The following is a 21262-nucleotide window of genomic DNA, read 5'->3' as shown; positions in this document are numbered from 1 at the left end:
TTAGCCCTCGTCTTTTTACCTAATTTATCTTCTGCTGCCTTCACTACTTCATCCCTCAGAGCTACCCATTCTTCTTCTACTGTATTTCTATCCTCCATTCCTGTCAATTGTTCCCTTAGGCTCTCCCTGAAACTCTCTAAAACCTCTGGTTCTTTCAGTTTATCCAGGTCCCATCTCCTTAAAAAAAAATGGTTCAAATGGCTCTGAGCACTATGGGACTTAACTGCTGTGGTTATCAATCCCCTAGAACTTATAAGTACTTAAACCTAACTAACCTAAGGACATCACACACATCCATGCCCGAGGCAGGATTCGAACCTGCGACCGTAGCAGTCCCGCGGTTCCGGACTGCGCGCGTAGAACCACTAGACCACCGCGGCCGGCCCCATCTCCTTAAATTAGCACCTTTTTGTAGTTTCTTCAGTTTTAATCTACAGTTCATAACCAATAGATTGTGGTCAGAGTCCACATCTGCCCCTGGAAATGTCTTACAATTTAAAACCTGATTCCTAAATCTCTGTCTTACCATTATATAATCTATCTGATACCTTTTAGTATCACCAGGATTCTTCCATGTATACAACCTTCTTTTATGATTCTTGAACCAAGTATTAGCTATGATTAAGTTATGCTCTGTGCAAAATTCTACCAGACGGCTTCCTCTTTTATTTCTTCCCCCCCAATCCATATTCACCTACTATGTTTCCTTCTCTCCCTTTTCCCACTGACGAATTCCAGTCACCCATGACTATTAAATTTTCGTCTCCCTTCACTACCTGACTAATTTCTTTTATCTCATCATACATTTCCTCAATTTCATCATCATCTGCAGAGCTAATTGGCATATAAACTTGTACTACTGTAGTAGGCGTGGGCTTTGTGTCTATCTTGGCTACAATAATGCGCTCACTATGCTGTTGGTAGTAGCTTACCCGCACTCCTATTTTTTTATTCATTATTAAACCTACTCCTGCATTACCCCTATTTGATTTTGTATTTATAACCCTGTATTCACCTCACCAGAAGTCTTGTTCCTCCTGCTACCGAACTTCACTAATTCCCACTATATCTAACTTTAACCTATCCATTCCCCTTTTTAAATTTTCTAACCTACCTGCCCGATTAAGGGATCTGACATTCCACGCTCCTGTCCGTAGAACGCCAGTTATCTTTCTCCTGATAACGACGTCCTCTTGAGTAGACCCTGCCCGGAAATCCGAATGGGGGACTATTTTACCTCCGGAATATTTTACCCAAGAGGACGACATCATCATTTAATCATACAGTAAAGCTGCATGCCCTCGGGAAAAATTACGGCTGTAGTTTCCCCTTGCTTTCAGCCGTTCGCAGTACCAGCGCAGCAAGACCGTTTTGGTTAATGTTACAAGGCCAGATCAGTCAATCATCCAGACTGTTGCCCCTGAAACTACTGAAAAGGCTGCTGCCCCTCTTCAGGAACCACACATTTGTCTGGCCTCTCAACAGATACCCTCCGTTGTGGTTGCACCTACGGTACGGCCATCTGTAACGCTGAGGCACGCAAGCCTCCCCACCAGCGGCAAGGTCCGTGGTTCATGGGGGGGGGGGGGGGGGGGGGGCAGGAAAGAGGACAGCGACCTCGGGCCAGGTGATTCAAGCTGGATGGCCGACTGTAGCGAGGGCATCGGTACAAGGGCAGAAAAGAAGCTTTACAAAACTGCGTTTCGAAATTCCAACAAGAGACGAACAAAAGCTAGTGACGCATTTTCGTCCAGCGAGTGTGACACACGGAAAGGTCAATGTACTTTAGGCATCTGGAACGGGCACAAAACGTCCAATTGGTGGAAACTCACTAGGAAGGAGAATACTACTGAAGTTTCGACGCAGTTTGTTAGAAGGAACGTTGCGATTGGTAGAGAGTGTTTCTACAAAATGAGAGGAATGTTCCGATTGGTCGTTAAAGAAAGCCGTGGCGTGAAAAAGGAACCCAAGTGGAGGCAGACAGTTCTGCTGAAAGGGTACAGTACTGCCCGACATTGAAAATAGGTACAACATTCTTCGTTAGTCTTGTCAGAACAACATATTTTTTCTAATAATAACTCAATTTCACTTAATACACCGAAGCCAGATATCAGTGTAGGAAAGAAGGAAAATTTATTTATTTATTTGACCACATGTGCACTCCCACAAAATAAATCCCTATATCCAATTTGGTGAGACATGAGAATTGAATGAATGTATGGTCGTCTGCTAATCGCAGATAGTGAATGTGCAATATATGATCATCTTTGAGACGGTCCTTTGGTCACCTTGAAATTTACCTGAACTTTGAGCGCCTGAAATGTGTCTGACTAATACGGTAGTAAGGTGCTCCCCCACCTCGAGGGAGGTGCGAGCGAGATGACGTGAACAACGGCCATGTTTCAGCACTCTGGCGCTGGATCTTGTGTTGGTAAGATCTGTCTTAGATGTGCTCCGTAAAGACAAAAGAGTGGAGAGAATGGTATGGACGTGAAATAAGAGTAGCTTGGAATAATAATTTCTCTATTTCAGGAACTTTTGTGGGGAGAATTAAATGACAGGTAATATTAAAGGGATCGTAGTAATCTTCGGAAGTGACCAACAGTCACAATGAAACCACGTGTAGTACTAAGTTGAAATACTTGCGAGTGCTGGTAATAAGTTGAAATACTTCCGAGTGCTAAAGTTAAGCTGAATTACTGACGTGTGTACTATAAGTTGGAAATATTTAAGAAATGGTGTGCGCAGGACTTGAAATTAGAGACGAGCATTTCCACGTGGTGAGTACTGTGTGAGTCTCAATCTGTGTATGAGACAAAGGATAAAGAGAAGTACTCGTCCAAGGTATCAGTTGAGGACTCGCGTGTGTGACGAATATGATCTTAATATTACTTTGCGTGTTATGTTTCCTTGTGACGCTGGATTCAAACTCTAATACTCTGAGAGAGAAGCAAGGTGAGTCAGCCGTCTATCCAGCAATGCCACTTGGTTTGCATGGCACAGGAAGACGTAAATATATCCTCCAGAGTTCGTAGTAGGAAAGAAAAGTTACCTAGTGGGGCAGTGTCTTGTGAAACTGGGATGAATGCAAATTGAAGTGGGAAAGCTGAAAGTGAAGTGATTCTAACGTTGTGACTATCCTTTGTGTGTATTCTATGTATCCAGTGTGATGTATTTCATGCAATTTAAGTATGTGTGGTTTGCATGGGGAAGCTGCTAGATAGGTTCAGAGGCAATGGGTTATGCATGTTCCTTTTTGTACTGCTCTGTCTGGAGGAAATTTTCGTGATGATGGGTGTGAGAGTCGAAGTGTGAGATATAGCAAAAGATCCACCATCCTCTGCAGAAAGTACACTGTAGCATTAGATGATTACGAGACCATAAGATAGAGAATCACCAATGTAAAGCCATGCCCACTGGGCGGAGTTTCTAATGTGTAATTGTAGTATAAAATGTAATGGTGTGTTTAGGTTATCTGTGAATCATAATAGAATTTATCTGAATAAAAAAAAGGATAGTGAAAAGAAAAGGATTGGTGGCCTTGTTCTTCGAATAGAGTGTAGTCATGATATGCAGAATTTATAATGTGTGCGCCATTCATATTCAGTGCGATGGCCACGTGATGATCAAAGCTGTTGGGCAAGGAAGAAGATGTGGTATTGCCAGAGCGTTGTGAACAATCAGAGTTGTGTAAATTTCTAATAGTCAGATGTGCGTTATCCGTTTCCGTTGCGTAATATTCAAACAGGAGAATAATTTGTAGGTTAATTGTGTTACTCGATAAATAAGAATAAATCCACTAGGTTGGCAGACCACTGCTTGATGCCACAGTATGAGCAAGGCATGTGGGTGCCTCTCACTGCCACGAGTAAGACAATAGAGAAATTTGGTGTGGTGACTCTTCTCTGAAATGGCGTCAAGTGCAGAATGGAGCACTTAATGCTGCGTTCACAGTGGTTGCACTCCAGCTAAAATTAGCTGTAGCAACGTTTAGCTCCAACTGTGGAGAAACGAACCAGCCAAATTAGTTAACTGTTCTCGCCAGAACTGAGAGGGCACTATAATATGCACGCTGCTCCAACCATGCGCGTGAATATCGCCACATATAAGACCAGGGCTGAGTACATGTTTTCTCGCATAACGAGAAACCTAGAGAAAGTTTCTGCTGGGAAGTTCAACAAAGGCCACAATTGTTTTGTAGGAATTTCAGTGGGAGAGAGCGGCCTTGCAGACAGCAGCACGTCACAGCTTAAGGTAAATACCGTGTACAGAGGTGTAAACCTTGTTGGTTCACTAGCTTGCATCCACTGTAAACTCGAGCGGCCTTGGGTAATCTTGCACTCAAACTTGTCACTTGACTAACCATCCAACGTAGACTTGATTGTCATCCTAAATAGTACCGAACTTTGAACCGGAGTCGGACGATTTTCGTAGTACTGACCGACATCATAACGTATGTGTAGGAGCAATTTTGCAAAGAAATGTCCAACTAAACTTTCATATTATTGTGCTTAGGATCAATGTAAGGAAACTTCCAATTAAACTTTCATAATATTGTGCTCAAGATTAATGTTATTTCAGAGAGTTAATATTTAACTTTGTTGTGTATAAACTTATTTCACTTTTTGATGTCGGCAAGACGCATTATCCATTGCACTGTTTTTATGTAGGCGAGTTGAAAACTGTGTGAAATCTGTCATGTGGTGAGACATATTGCGACATTAAACTTGTCATATCACCTCACACAGTTGTTCTCAATTCAAGAATAAGCAAAAAGAAACCCCCACAACCTTACAAATGGCGACCCTGCCAGGATGGTAATTGGTCTGACTGGATTGCAATTAGTCAAATAAGTAATAAAAACAAATTTTTGAATTAAAAAAAAACTGATTTTCATGTTGTTTTGTGACGAGGTTACCCAATGTATGTAAATGTATAGTGGACAAATACAGTAAATGTGTGATCCAAAGTGTGGAAAGGTTGTATTGACACGTAGAATCAAAGTATCATTGAGTTGAAGTGGATTGAGCATTGCCTCGCTGGCGCTCTCGAAGTTATTCACGGCGTTGTTGAGTTGGGTTGAAAGTCCACAAACAGTAAACAGTTTTGCTAATGTTGTGTACATAGTCTAAGAAACTTTCTATGATATTTTGGAAACCTGTAAGGTCCTATAACTTGATGGTGACGAGAGCGCAGGCTCGCGCGGTTCGAGAAACGAACTGAAATGGCGGGAGAACGGAGAGTACCGCAGATAGGTCAAACTCAAGATCTTGACAGGGCGGAAATTGATGTAGAGCAAAAAGTATCGAGTACAGGTCACGAAACGGGGCGTAGTGATAGTGCAGAGGGAATGGTAGCAGTTTCAAGATTGGTATCACAGTCAGAGAATGCGCAAAAACAAATGAATGATGGATGTAGTGGGTCAGAAGTAGAGTCAGAGGACGAGCAACTTCGGTATGTTGAACTGAATATAGTAATTTTGAACCAACCGGGACAGTTTCGAACTGAAAGAATGTGTGTAAGTGCGTCCGCATTGTGTACGGAAGTCGGTGAAACGCCACGTGAAAGACGCGAACGGGAAAATTTTCATCGAATAGTGACAGGTGACGATGGCGAAGAGCCAGATGTGTTCGCAATATTGAAGCAACCCACTATGGTTGTAAAGCAGACAAATGCAGGGTTAACAGATTTGAGATTTGAAACAAATACAGAGTAAAAGAATTTAAATCTTAAAACAAATACAGGGTTAACAGATCTAAAGACCGAAACGGCAAAGCTAAAAACAGAGACAAATTCTGCCTTAAGTAGTCTCCAATTTGAAACTTACGTGGGATTCGAAAAAGTCCGCGAAGATCGGTAAAAATTACGAACAAAAGTCAATGAACAGTTCACTGAAATCTAGAGAGAGGCGAGAGACTCCAGAAAGTAGTATCGAGGTGGTGGAATCGGTAGTATCATCTGACATAGTAATGGTCAGTAATCCAGCAAGAAGAAAGTCAGTTGTGAAATCTTCCGTAGCAGTAGCGGAAACACAAAAACGTCATGAGATTCCAATCGTACATCCACAGAAGGTTGCGTCTATAATTACGGAAGCAAAACAAAAACAAATAGGGAAGGAACAGTTAACACAGGCGAGCGAAGTAGGTGATGTGCGCTCACACCAGACATGGTAGCGAGAAACCGTAGATGCGCGCTTTCCAGCAGAGCGGCAGCCGACCCTCCGAAAGTACACGGGTGTCGCGGGAGCGGAGCAAATTGCGACGACACGTCTACCAATTCCACAATTGCCGAGTCACAGCACAACTGGTTACAGACCGCACGCTAATGTGAATGTAATAGAAAGGCCAAACACGGAACCAGTAAGGGGAACTGTAAACGAATCTTTCAATCCGATACACGAGGAACGGTACGGTGTAGACAACTGCACACCTCTTCGTAAATACAATGTTAAATGGGACATAAATATGTCAGCTCAAGGCCCAAATGTGGTAGAAAGAGTACAAGAGAACATGACACAATTGAAAGAAACGAGTAATGTTGTTAAAACACAAACGCCGTATGGTGGAAGAGAAAAATTTGACAATGATCTTTTTTTGACAGTCAGAAAATCCAACATTACAAAGAAAGTGGGAACGACTTACATCCACGCACGTTCATAAATCAATTACAGATCGGTTTACCAGAGCATTGGCCACTTAGCCATAAACTTGACATCATTTGTGGGCATATGGACGGAGCAACAACGGAAACCATGCAAAGAGTAGCGGCGAACCTGTCATTCATATGAACAATTTAAAACTGCATTCTTGGAGCGGTACTGGTCCACAGAAACACAAAACAGAACAAAGTATGAGTTGCTGCAGAAAGAGTTGTTCGAACATTCCGGAGAAAAGAAACCCGTTAGATTTTTCGAAGATATGACAAAGAAAAATCAGTGCTTAGATAATCCATACAGTGATTGGGAACTGATACGGATGTGCACAATGAAGCTACTGTTACGTTATCAGCAGTCATTGGTTGGTAGGGCAGGACATAACATACAAGCATTTAAAGGAATGTTAAGAGAACTAGAATTCATCTTCAGTGAAGTTGACACAAGAAAACAACGTACAAGCAGAGAGAAAAAAACGGTAGGGGGAGTAACGGTAACCGATCAGGTTTTAATAATAGTTCCAACGGTGAGAATAACGGGGGAAAAGGTAATGGTTTTGGAAGGAGTGGTAGTCGCTCATGGGAGAACAATAATAACTATGGTTTTGGTAACGCACAGAGGGCAAATAACAATTCTGGTTTCGGGGGACCGAGGAATTATAATGGGGGATTTGGTCCTAGAAACAATGGTGGTAAATATGATCCGAGATACAATCCCCGTGAAAATGAAGGAGTAAAGTTTAGAGGTTTTCAGCAGCCAAATCCAGGTTATTCAGGTGGAAGTGGAATGGCCAGAACGCAGAAAGGTTGAGGAAATCAAGCTTGAGCGGGTTAAAACATGCGAAATGAACCGATAGAGCAAGTCGAGGTGAGGCTACCAAACCCAGGTAAAAGACCAAATTGACGAGATGAGCGGAACGAAGACCAGTCACAAGTAATTCGATCGAATAATGAAGTTAATTGTATAATCAAACAAGTAAATGGACTTAGTTTTGATAAGCCAGATTTTAAAGTTGGTTTAAGGGGAGATCGAATATAGACACCAGCATGCTGCGATTCAATTGACTGGGAATCGACGAACGATGATGAGGAACAGAAGTCAGAACGGTAAATATAGACAGTAGTAAAAAAAATTGTGATGATGACCAAACTGTAGAAGATTCAGCGCGGTTATACGAAACGGAGAAGGAAACAGTATGCCATGTCGATAAAGCATCATTTATAACACCAATAGTGATACCTAATTAGAAGTGAATTCCCTCCAGTAGTTAAAGTAAAACACAGGCATTTTGTAATTTAACACCAAGCGATGGGAAGGTTATAGCGTTGAAAGTAAAATTCTTTTCTATATACAAAGTTTAGAGAAAAGAAAATGAAAACATAGAATAGGAAAGAAAGAAAAATGCACATAATTAGAACTTTTAATTTGTACTTATCTCGATTAATTAAATAAAATAAATTTCGTAAGGAGGTAAATTAATAATGATGATAAAAAGACAGGAAAGTAACAATTAATGTAACTCTTCTGCAAATTAAATGTGTTCTGGGGAAAGAATTGAACATAAGAAGAAAAATAGAGATCAGCATGTGGATAGTTTAACGAAATAGTAGTAGATTCTCTCTTAAAGACGCAGTGCAGCCAGCGGAGGTTCGAGTCCTCCCTCGGGCATGGGTGTACGTGTTTGTCCTTAGGGTAATTTAGGTTAAGTAGTGTGTAAGGGACTGATGACCTTTAGCAGTTGAGTCCCATGAGATTTCACACACATTTGAACGTAGTGTGAAGGGTGAGCTAGTTGATTTTTGTAGAAGAAAAGAAGTGTGGAAGAAGGTAGGAAACAAATGATTAAGGGGGAAGGAGATATGCATTTCAATTTTTGTTCCGCCGAGGACGATGAACAAATAATCGAAGAGATATGTTGGGGAATATGTGAAACATATAGGATTTATGGAAGATACCACAATCTGATATTGAAATAGAAAGATGAGAGAAAGAAAACTAAGAAGTCGTTAGGAGATAACTAGTAGGAAAGAGAATTTCAATATTATGATAAGCAAGAAACATGTTATTTCGTGGCAGGAGGTAGAACAGTAGGAGCTTAAGTTCTCCCAGAAAAGATTTCTATATGGAAGATACAATGAGGGAAGACAGGAATGTAAAAGTTTGCGATCGAAAAAATAGGAGGAAGGGATAACTACGAAGTTAAAAATAATACAACAGAACAATAGAGCAGGTTTTTGAAGCGCTATAACAAAAAACAAATATAAAAAGTGTATTTTGAGGTTCTGTTGCAGCTGAGGACAAAAAGAAGAGATTGCAGAAAAAAAGACGTTGGAGTTGGCGTCAAGGTGCGAAGTTTTCAAAACAATATAATATACCTGTAGTTAGAAAAAAAAGGTTACTAACATACTAATCGTCATCACCATCAATTTCACTCTTACTATCCATCGTGATGAAGATGAGGAAACCATGACCTCTATCTTATAGTAGAATTAAATTAAATGAAAAAAAGGGGTAGCTAATTTTGATACGTTTTTTAAAGTCATATAAAAATTTGTTTAATGTTTGTAAAGTTCATAGTGTAAAGTTGATAGCGTAGTCTAGGGATGTAAGGAAAGTAAGATTGTCACATATTGAAGATGAAGTCGGCAGCCAAGGTGCAGCATCATTGCGGCCAGATCGACGACGAGACTTAGGAGAGCGGTTAGGCGTAAGAGGAAGGAGCACTGCGTGTGAGTGCCCGGTAAGTCAGCTTACGAGATAACAAAAGAAGGGGCCTTGGTGGAAAAGACGTTCCTAGAAGATAACTCCTCTGTGGAAAAGTTTGGAGAAATAAAGCGCAGCCTGAATGCAAGCAACTTGCACTCTGAAGTGAGCTTTATTCTTACCTGTTCAAAGCTGAATATGAAAGGATAAAGAATGTCCTCCGAGCCGGAACGAAGGCGGACACATGACTGCGAGGACGAGCGGAAGCTTAGAGTCACCACAGGAAGAAGAAGAAACGCGTTTCTGTAATTCTTTGTGCAGAATAGCGGAAACTGTCATCAGACCATACGAAATTCAACATCTGGTTGGCAATCCCTGATAACACATGGGACGGAGCAGGAAATGGATGGGAGGCTGTTCAACTTATCTAGATGAACAACCGATTACAATGAAGAATAGACAACAACTGTGAAGAAGACGCCATGAGAACGGAGAAAAGACAACGATGTTAAACAGGTCTTCAATCCTAACTCCCGGTCCAGAGAAGAAAGAAGACACAAGTAAGAAGACAGAAGGAAGCACTGAGAACAGAAGGCACAACGCAGAAGATTTGGAAGAAAGAAGAGCCTGGACCAGAAAAGAGCAAGAAATCTTTTCGAATTCCTTTCTATAAAAGACCATTATTACATTTAATTACCAGAGAGAATATAATTTAACTGTGCTAACAGCATATATATTCGATGTTCTTTAGGGAAGATTGCAACGCTTTCGGAGGGAATACCACAAAAATGGAAGATAACAACTCGTATGGAAATCTACCGACGAAATGACCCACAGTGAATCGGCATAAGGATTCGACGAATGTGGAAGCGGAAAAATTTTGGCTGCCAAAAATTGATCTCCAATTCAACTGCACCACAGGCATAGACATAATGCAACAACGGCTACCACGCATTCACGACACACTCAGACCTTCACACCTTTCTCTCTGCCGACCGTCATTCCGTTCTCGATGGGAACACGGCGAGGCACAGACAACCATCATGCCACATTTAAAGGAAACGCGGCAAGACGTATACTTCAATACATATCCATCATCGTTTAACATAAATTAACTGAATAAAATAGAACAGACTCAAAATAAAAAGGACAATTTTCAGATGGTACAACTTTATAAATATACACACATCGTTTGAAGTTGGTCAGTAAACATCTCAATTGCTACAGTCAGCAGGTGAACCAAAATTTTACACTGTCTTCAATCAATTTCTCAGCCATTGATTGACCCAGTACAAAACTGAAGACGGAAGGAGGAGGATATGTAAGGTGGCGGAATAAAAGATCAGATTCACACCTTACATGAGGCCTTTACAAATCACAATGACAAGGTGAGGATGACACCTAACGTAAATCGACAGTTGTGAGAACATTTGCCTATCAATATGTTATGCAAAAAGGGATGGCAGTCAATCGACGGTAATCAACACACCATTCCTATACAATGCATGTCTGTGAGCAGAAGGTAGAACAGGGAACGTGAGTCGAGTCGCTTTTAGTTTTGAAAAGACAGCTCCACAATGGCATAGCAAAACCGCGCTGAAGGCGTTACGCCGGCGACCACTTAAAGGGGTGCCAGGAAAGAGGACAGCGACCCCGGCCCAGGTGGTTCAAGCTCGAGAGCCGGCTGTAGCGAGGGTATCGGTACAAGGGCAGAGAAGCAGCTTTAGAAAACTGCGTTTCGATAAAGGTCAAAGTACTTTAGGCATCTAGAACGGGCACAAAACCCCCGATTGGCGGAAACTCACTAGGAAGAAGAAGACTACTGACGTTTCGACGCAGTTTGATAGAAGGAACGTTGCGATTGGTAGAGGGTGTTTCTACAAAATGAGAGGAACGCTCCTATTGATCGAAAAAAAAGCCGTGATGTGAAAAAGGAACCCAAGTGGAGTGAGGCAGTTCTGCCACGGGTAAGACAAGAGAGAAATTTGGTGTGATTATTCTTCTCTGAACTAGCTTCAAGTGCAGAATGGAGCGCTTAATGCTCCGTACGACGCAGAGAAGAAATTGGTGGGCACACTGCTTCACAGTGGCTGCACTCCAGCTAAAATTAGCTGTAGCAACGTTTAGCCCCAACTGTGGAGAAACGAACCAGCCAAATTAGTTAACTGTTCCTGAGAGGGCACTATAATATGCACGCTGCTCCAACCATGCGTGTGTATATCGCCACATATAAGACCAGGGCTGAGTACATGTTTTCTCGCATAACGAGAAACATAAAGAAAGTTTCTGCTGAGTAGTTCAGCAAAGGGCAGATTAGTTTTGTAGGAATTTCAGTGCGAGAGCACGGCCTTGCAAACAGCAGCACGTCGCAGCTTAAGGTAAATACCGCGTACAGAGTTGTATACCTTGTTGGTTCACCAGCTTGCATCCACTGTAAACTCGAGCGGCCTTGGGTAATCTTGCACTCAAACTTGTCACTTGACTAACCATCCGACGTAGACTTGATTGTCATCCTAAATAGTACCGAACTTTGAACCGGAGACGGACGATTTTCGTAGTACTGACCGACATCATAACGTATGTGTAGGAGCAATTTTGCAAAGAAATGTCCAACTAAACTTTCATATTATTGTGCTTAGGATCAATGTAAGGAAACTTCCAATTAAACTTTCATAATATTGTGCTCAAGATCAATGTTATTTCAGAGAGTTAATATTTAACCTTGTTGTGTATAAACTTATTTAACTTTTTGATGTTGGCAAGACGCGTTATCCATTGCACTGCTTTTATGTTGGTGAGTTGAAGACTGTGTGAAAAGCTGTAATGTGGTGAGAAATATTGCGACATTAAACTTGTCATATCACCTCACACAGTTGTTCTCAATTCAAGAATAAACAAAAACAAACCCCCGCAAACCTTACAACCTGTTACTGCAAAACCTCGTGAAAATGAAAGCGAAAGCACCAGTTGTACTTGTTATGAAGAAACCCAAATAAACTAAGCCCTTGTTATTTCACACATAACTGGAGTTTGTGAAATATGGTGTACTGTTAGGCCTTACATTATTCTCTTTAATCTCCAGTTGGACACTTTCCAGTTCGTTGAGTTCTTTTCAATATCCTAATCTCTCTATAGTTGGAATTTTATCAGGATTGTTTAGTTACATGTATTGTGCCTGTGTGGATACTGTAAATTAATCTTAAATCATTGTTTAAACTCTTTATATTGTTACTTCTACGCATAGATTTTTTAAAATCTGTACCAGGCCTTTGAGAGCTGGTTTCAATAAAACGTAAATTAAAAAGGACACCTTGTACTCGCGATTGGCAGTAGTGGAGTTCAAATCACCATCCGGCTTTCATAGTTCGGGTTTTCTGTGGTTTTCCTAACAAGCTACTGCGGTAAATGCTTGGCTGGTCTTTTTGAAAGGAATGTGGCTGATTTTCATTATCCTAGTCGATTCCAGGTCTCTAATGACATCTTGATCAATGGGAAGTTAAACCATCAGCTTCTTTCCTTCAAATAAGTCTCTCACAAACTGCATCAATCTCGCAAGTTGCACTCAATATTTTATTGAGAATTCGATGTGATCTAAAACTTTGTCTAATAATTCGGTGATTTTATGCATTTTTCCGTTCAGACAAGTTGACACTACAAATTACAGAAAAATAGACTAAATACAAATTAATATTCTAAGCGAACTGCTTATAATAAACAATGGATTACCTGAAATAAACATTACAATATCTTTTACAAGTGCAATTACTTTCAGTTCACTGATGTCTTTGTAATCAACGGCTGAAATGCATGTTCCGCAAATATACCTCGCACATTGCAGCCGCTCAGCAGATGACATAATAACTCAACAAACAATTGTACAACATCTGGGAAATCAACGTATAAAATCTACACACCAAACATGTGCACTTAAAAAGCGCATAAAATGAAACTTCCTCGAAACGTAAATGGTTGCGAGCTTTCTTGAAACATGGAAGATTGAATTCAACGGCAGATCGCGTAAGGGCCCCGTAACTATTTGCTTGGAGACGAGGCACAAAAATTAAAGAAGATAACAGCAAGAGTGGATGTTTATCCTTGCTCGCCTCGTGCGTGACAACTTGTTTTTCTGTGGGAACCTGTTGTCAGGTGGAATTCTGAGTAACTGTAGTTGGGCAAAATTACTGCTAGTGATAAGCGCAAAAAAGTGAATATTAATAAACAGCCTGCAGTCAAAGGAGAGCAAACCAGTGTAGCGGTAGAAAAGTACTGGTGTACGTCAGGTGTAGAGAAGAGTTATTCTTTAAAACCTGAGAGATCAATACAAAGCTAGATTTATAGTGACGAAATGCATCGAGAACATACTATTATCGGTGGATTTCCAAAACTGAAATTCCTGAATCATTTTCTGTTCCCCACTTTCTGTGTGAATTTTTTTTACAGTATTTATTCCGAGGAGATGTGTAACAACCAATAAATCATGTTAAATTAATCACAGTGGTTTGAAGTAACTTAAGAACTTAAAAGAGTCCTGTAGCCTCGTTTTTGTCTGCACGTTCAGAGCCTGATCCTTCGAAGCAAAGAGTGTGACAATCTGTCATATTACACACTCCTGTATTACACACTCCTCAGTAACCAGTAGATTCGGCTACGTACCCACAAACGTACGAGTTAATTGTGACCTTTATGCTCCGCCACACAGAAAAGCGTGCAAATTCAGTTTCATTTTGAAGACAGCCATAAAATTTTAATGATACTAACAGCAGGAGTACTCACAGGTGTGGCGTAAAATCTCAGAACTGTTCTTCCTTTCTCAGCGAAACTGTACGATTTTCGTCCACCCCAGCTTAGGCTCGAGCTACCTTCTTGCTGAAACGCATACCGATTTTTCACAATCACGAGGCAGATAGATAAAATAAGAGTGCCAGATTCTAACCTTTATCTTTTACATAGTATTTAAACGTGCAGTTTTACTATCATGTTTTATTATTCCACAATAGTATTGGTTGTTGACGGAAAACTGGATAATATTATGGTCTAGATCTAACACAACCCACCAGTTTTAGGCTTTTTGAATTCCTTTCTACGTGAGTTGTCCTCTGACTCGCGTTTTCTGGAATCCCGAGCATATTTACACATCGTATGAGTCGACGTCTTTTATTATTTTGCAGTTTTCGTTTTAATACCTATTTTCATTCATAACCTGGCGAATATTTTTATTGTCCCACTCCTAATACTGCTCCACAAGCTCTTCAATGTCACACTCGAATCGATGTTCCAGTTGAACGCGTTTCCACGTTGCACACATTTACAACTTTACACGTAACGTCGCATCACCTCACCAATGTCACGTACGCGGAAGCAAATACGTTTCGTAAGATGCTCGTCACTCCACCAGCTGATATGACAGCTAACAAGCACGTCACGATGGAATTAGAAATGAAGTACGACAGACTAATAAAATCGGCTCCCAGTTTCCTGGGAGAAATGAGTAATTCTAAAACTTGGTGGGCTCGCATACGAACAACACATTGCAACAGCTGCATTGTCAAGCTTGACATTTTCTCTAGGCCGTATTAGAGATAGGCAAAAACTAGAATTTCAAGGTATTTCCGCGTCGAAACCCAAAAGAAATCGAATGTGCTTCGGGGATCGGGAATTTAATCTAGGACAGAAGTCTGCGTCCATTTTTTTCTTAATTTAGCCATCCACACCCATTTCTATCTTTTTTTTTCGTAGTAGCAGACACTGCCAGAGATGACAGAAATTTTAAGTGGCTTGAATCGACAACGGATTGTACCTCAGACCTTTGTATCCAAAGTCTGGCTCATGGTCACTTTCTTCCCTACATTTGATTCAATAAATAATACTTGTTACACGCTCATATCATGGTAACAGGAATAAAATCCTTTCATAGATTTTGTAAACTGTAAAACATTTATATTTTATAATGCAGCCTTCTTTTTAAAACCAATTTATTTGCCTTGGTCGCTACGTAGACGCAATAATTACTGGAGTACTTGTTTCGCAATATGTATTGCCGTCCTCAGACCCATAGAATCGGGCGGTGGTAGCTACATCACACAATGCTTACACCACTCTTGTCACATGAGGACTATACAATATGCATAAAAGGATCGAGGCATTTATGCATGTTTTACAGTCCTCATGTGAGAGTATGGTCGCCGCGCGGGATTAGCCGAGCGTTCTTAGGCGCTGCAGTCAAGGACTGTGCGGCTGGTCCCAGCGGAGGTTCGAGTCCTCCCTCGGGCATGGGTGTGTGTGTTTGTCCTTAGGATAATTTAGGTATAGTGTGTAAGCTTAGGGACTGATGACCTTAGCAGTTAAGTCCCATAAGATTTCACACACATTGAACATTTTTTGACAGTATGAATATGGTGCTAGCAGTGTTTGATGTAGCTACCGCTCTCCGATTTTATGGATCTGAGGATGGCAATACATGCTGCCGAAAAAAGTAATCCAGTGATTATGTTTACTTAGCGATCTTGGCCAATAAATGGGTTCCCAAAAGAAGACTACAACACAAAATTACTGATCTCCTCCTGTGCTGACTAATTATGTCAGGTAATGGTAATTTACATTTTAGTCTTCAGTACACACATTCTGTAAGAAACATAATCCATTACTGACTGAGCTATTTGGTGACTGGTTTATGTGCAACGCCTTAAAATGTACGTGAAAGTTTCAGTTTCCTTTACTAAGACAAAGAGTTTGCTACGAAGATGTAGTTCCATTCCACAGCAGGAGATGATTCTTTCATAAATTGCAGGGCTGTTGCAGTTTTACATTCCATTTGACAGTCTGAGCGACCGGTCCGCATTACCTATAAATACCCATTTACAAAGTCACTACTACTGTTAATGTTTCACCAGTAGTTTCTCGAGTCATTATCAGACGATCTTGGAGTTGTTCTATACAGTAGTTTAGGATAAACTTCTATTTTCTTCAGCTTTTTTGACGTGGCTGTGGAGTGTTACTTGTCAGCGGAGTGCACGAATCACCGTAATCGCTGAGGAGAGAGTCGAACTCAACTCCGACTGCCAAGGGAAGTGCGCCACGTGGAACGGCTAAAATGAAGTCAAAGTAATTTAAAATATGGAGATTCGTCTGTTTTACCACGAAAAAAGGTCATTTATCTGTGAAACTCTGCATCTGTTTACAGTCAGTCTTTGAAGACTATGGAATCTAAACAGCAAAAGCACTTGCGGCTGAAGATTCAAATCTGTTTTTAACAGACAGTTACGACCAACAGATTTGCAGGAGTCGTAAATGAGTATTGTTTTGCAAGAAGCTTATCTTTGTAATAATACATCTTTCGAACAGTCCACGGGTCTGCTGCCGATTCGTGGTTTCCAACGGGCACAATATTTCAGCGATCAGACATGTCGCCATCGCTTCGTCAGCGCGTTGACGATGGCGTCCGAAATATAGTGCCCGTTGGACACTATGAACCGGTAGTGCGTCCTTGCAGTACACACAGTCATATTTCCCAAAATAGAATCTGTTGTGTAGTTACATTCTTCTTCTAAAAAGGTGCAAATATAAAGATGGAACGGATGGAGCAGACGAAAGGGATTAAACACATCTACAAAACTACTACTGGCATAAAATGTCCAATGGCTCAGCAGGAATGCACGGCTCTGAAAGTGTAAACGACCAAGGGAAAGATGGATGCCGCCTATAGAAAAATTAAAGAGAGCTTTGGAGGAAAGAGGAGCAGTTCTATGAATATCAAGAGCTCAGATGGCAAGCCTGTACTGAACAGAGAAAATGGAACGCATATAGAGAAAAGCTATTTATTAAAAGTGCAATCGACTGACAAAATTATTCAACCCGACGTGCAATATGTTTGAGAAAGGTGAAATACTCTCAGAGTTAAAGAAGAATGTAATAACGCCAATTCTAAATAAGGAAGATGCTGAATTTTACAGAATGATCAGCTTACTAAGTCATGCTTGTAAAATACTGACACGATTTATTTACAGAAGAATGGATAAACAATTGCAGATTTAGAGAAAGCTTTTGACGATGTTGAACGGACTACACTCTTTGAAATTCTGAAAATACCAGACAAAAATGTACAAGGAACCAATGGTTATTTGCAACTTGTACAAAAACTAGACTGAAATTATAAGAGTCGGAGGACATGACAGGGATGCAATGGTTGAGAAGGGAGTGAGGCAAGATTGTAGCGTATCCCCGCTGTTATCCAATCTGTACAACGAGCAAGCAGTAAAGGAAACCAAACAGAAATCTGGTAAGAAAATTACAGTTCAGAGACGAGAAAAGACCGGAAGGCACGTCGAACCGAATAGATAGTGTCTTAAAAAGATATTGTGGGATGATCATCAACAGAAACAAAAAAAGCTAATGGAGTGTAGCGGGATTAAATCGGGCGACAATGAAGTGATTAGATTAGGCAATAGGGCACTAAAGCTAGTAGACAAGCTTTGCTACTTGGGCAGGAAAATAATTGACGATGGTCGAAGTTGCGAGGATGTAAAATGCATACTGACAACAGAACAGAAAGCGTTTCTGAAAAGGGGCAATTCCTTAATATTTAATATAAATGTAAATGTTAGGTAGCCTTTTTGAAGATAGTTGTCTGGAGACTAGATTTGTACGAAAGTGGAACGCGAACAATAAGCAGTTCAGACAAGAAGCGAGTAGAAGCTTACGAATGTGGTGCTGCAAGAGAATGCTGAAGATTACACGGGTCGATCACGTAACTAATGAGGACATACTGTATCGAATTCAGAAAAAAAAGAAATTTATTTCACTATTTGGGTAAAAGAAGGGATCGGTTGGTAGGTGACATCCTGAGACATTAAGAAATCCTCAGTTTGGTAATCGAAGGTCGTGGGGGGGGGGGGCGTTGGAGGGGAGGGGGACCTGCTTGGTGAGACCAAGGGACGAATATGTCCAGCAGGTTCAGACGGATGTAGGCTGGAGTACGTAAGAAGCGGTGAAGACATTTGCACAGAACAGACTGCCATAGAAAGCTTTATCTAATCGGTTTTCAGACGCAAGACCGTAACAACAACAAGCACTGCATGTGCAGACATTGTTTCACGCAAATGTTTAGCTGCTTGCAAAATAGTAACTCATTTATGATTATTGCGAAGCTGTGTATCATAATCGCCTGTTAGGCGGCATTTTGTGCTCCCCTAGTCTTCGGATCCGTTGACTTCAAATATCGATAGTACACGGACGCGTAATTCTGCAGTTGAAATGACCTTGTTAAGTGGTAGAACATACACATCTCCATGTTTTGATATAACTTTATTCGGTTTAAGCAGTTCGAGATGGGCCGGCGGCAGGACGTGAGAATTTACATTTGGTTTAGACATCGACATAAGACAGCGAATTGACAAAGCTTCTACTCTCGTCTGCGAATGCGTGTATGGTGTTTTTCTTTCTTTCGGTTTTCAGAAAAGGACGATTGGTCGTTTTCTAGTAGAATGTTCATTCCTACAGAGGATTTGGAGTACTAACGAGTGACATGACGCAGCGGTAGGACACATTTGCGAGAACATTATTCAGTTTTCCGTCAGACCCTCCAAATTAGGATTTCTCAGCGTTTTTTCCAAATTCGCTTAAAGCAAATACCGGGGCGGTTCCTCTGGAAAGGCCATGGTCGGTTTCTCTTCCTACAGTTCGCTAATCAAAGCTGGCGATTCGTTTTACTGACCCTGTCGTCAGGGCGACATAAAACTTTAACCTGTGTGCCTTTCGATTTGCAGCAATGCTCTTGCCGTGTTGAGACCATACGGCACTACTTGCCGCCACGAGCGACTGCCACAGCTGGGGAACGATTTGTCTCGCGCTCAGTTGCTGGCGGTCATCGCATGCTCGGCGACCGCCGCTTTGTACATCCCTCGCCGACGCGTGTATGGATCGGGGGTATACCCTTTCGACGAGAGTGAACTCCTCATTTAAATAACCAGAGCGCGTTTCATTTGGTGAGCCAAAACGCTGTCGTACGAGTACCGAAATTCTGACTCACGTTCAGGCGTTTCACATATTTTCAACGTTTCATCAGGTTCATTTCAGAGCGAACTGTGTCTGATGTTGTCTTTAGTTCGGAAAACTGCTACAGCTCTCCGCGACAGTGTGTTCCGTGCAAGTATGTACATCTCTGCACTCACTTCCTTCCGTTAGCGAGATGCTTCGGGATGTGTCCTATCCCTCCCTTCACTCAAGTTGTGCTGCAAATTTCTTTTCATCTTATTTCGATTCACTACCTCTTCATTAGTTACCTGTTTTACCCATATAACCTTCAACGTTCTTCTGTAGCATCGCATTTCAAAAGTTCCCATTCTCTTATCTGTACTATTTGTCGCCCACGTTTCAGTTTCTGTTAAGTTTACATCCAAACCATTAATTTCAGAAATGGGTTTCTAACTATTAAATTTACATTACATCTGAAAATATATTTCTTTTCAGAAACTATTTTCTTATTATTGCCAGCCCTTATTTTATATCCACTTTACTTTGGCCATTATCGATTATTTTGCTGCTCATATGGCAAAACACATCTACTGCTTTTAGTATCGCAAAAAAAAAAGGCTCTGAGCACTATGGGACTTAACTTCTGAGGTCATCAATCCGCTAGAACTTAGAACTACTTAAACCTAACTAACCTAAGGACATCAAACACATCCATTCCCCAAGCAGGATTCGAACCTGCGACCATAGCGGTCGCGTGGTTCCAGACTGTAGCGCCTAGAACCGCTCTGCTACCCGGGCCAGCTTAGTGTTTCATTTCCTACTCTAATCCCCTCAGTATCGCCTTGTTTAATTCCACTACATCCCATTACTCCTGTTTCCATTTCGCTGATGCTCATCTTACATCTCTTTTCGAGAGGCTATCCATTCCTTTCAAATTATTTTCCAGCTCGTTTGTCGTTTTAAGACCGAATTACGCTGTCATCAACAAATCTTAAGGATTTTATTTGGTCGCTCTGAACTTGAATATCCGTTATTGCACCCGTAGTATACAGGCTGAATAAAATTGTCGATAGGTTACATCCCCGTCTTTCTCCCTTTTCAACTAGTTTCTCGTTTCAGTGTCTTCTGACTCCTGTAGCTGCACTCTGATTTCTGTACGAGTCGTAAATAATCTTTCGGTAGCTGTATTTTATCACTGATACCTTGAGAATTTCAAAGACTTCATTCCACTCAGCATTATCAAAGCCATTGTGTAAAGAATGGTCAGAATATAATACAGGTCCACGCCATAGCATTGTTTGCATATTACAGACGCGTTAGTCGTGCAATGATCGCCACACAAGTTACGAAAGGCTAAAAACTATAGCAGTCTTTAACTCATTTGATTTATACGAAAAAAAACTTTTTGATTGAAGTTAAGTATTTATTACGAAGCCAAGACAAACCTTTTCTAAATATACAGTTAACAACCTTGTAAGGTAGGAGAAATTCTCCCTTGAAAATAATTATGAAAGAAGACAGGTAAGAGCAAGTTACCCCGAGTGGGCACTTGAAATGCACCAACTGCCCTTCACCTTCACACGCGTGTGCCTACCTTCAGAGTCTGGAGTAGCCTTGGTGTTCTTCATGGCTTCAGCGTGCTACTGCCTCAGGAGCAGATGGTACGACAGTATAAGGAGCAAAACTTATCAGCTGAAGCACTCGGCCATAATTCACAGCGACCTGGAGCCCTGCCACGTATCACGAAGCACTATTTGTGCAGTTGTATGTCCTCAGACGACACAAATATGTGCGTCACCATAAGTCTAAAAGTTGGCATTCCGCTGCAGTTACTTCACTATCGTCACCTCTCAGCTGCTCCGTTTGTACATGGGCGCCGCCAGGATTTCTTAAATATTATTTGGCAGTATCTTCACTCTTTTCCCAAACGAAGTAAAA

General features: G+C 41.1%; 1 protein-coding gene across 1 annotated transcript in view; it reads right to left on the bottom strand.

Annotated features, from left to right (window-relative positions):
* Positions 1-21039, bottom strand: part of LOC126272232 (synaptic vesicle glycoprotein 2B-like) — a 239420-nt gene extending 218381 nt beyond the window's left edge. Inside the window, exon 1 of the mRNA XM_049974934.1 lies at positions 20919-21039. Within this exon, the coding sequence (XP_049830891.1) occupies positions 20919-20952 (34 nt within the window). The 5' untranslated portion in view covers positions 20953-21039. The remainder of the gene's footprint in view (positions 1-20918) is intronic.
* Positions 21040-21262: the final 223 nt, after the last annotated feature.

Source organism: Schistocerca gregaria, chromosome 5 (assembly GCF_023897955.1).
Source record: "Schistocerca gregaria isolate iqSchGreg1 chromosome 5, iqSchGreg1.2, whole genome shotgun sequence".
NCBI classification, from domain to species: Eukaryota; Metazoa; Arthropoda; class Insecta; order Orthoptera; family Acrididae; genus Schistocerca; species Schistocerca gregaria.
Note: the sequence above shows the minus strand (reverse complement) of the source record. Positions and strands in the feature narration are given on the sequence as shown.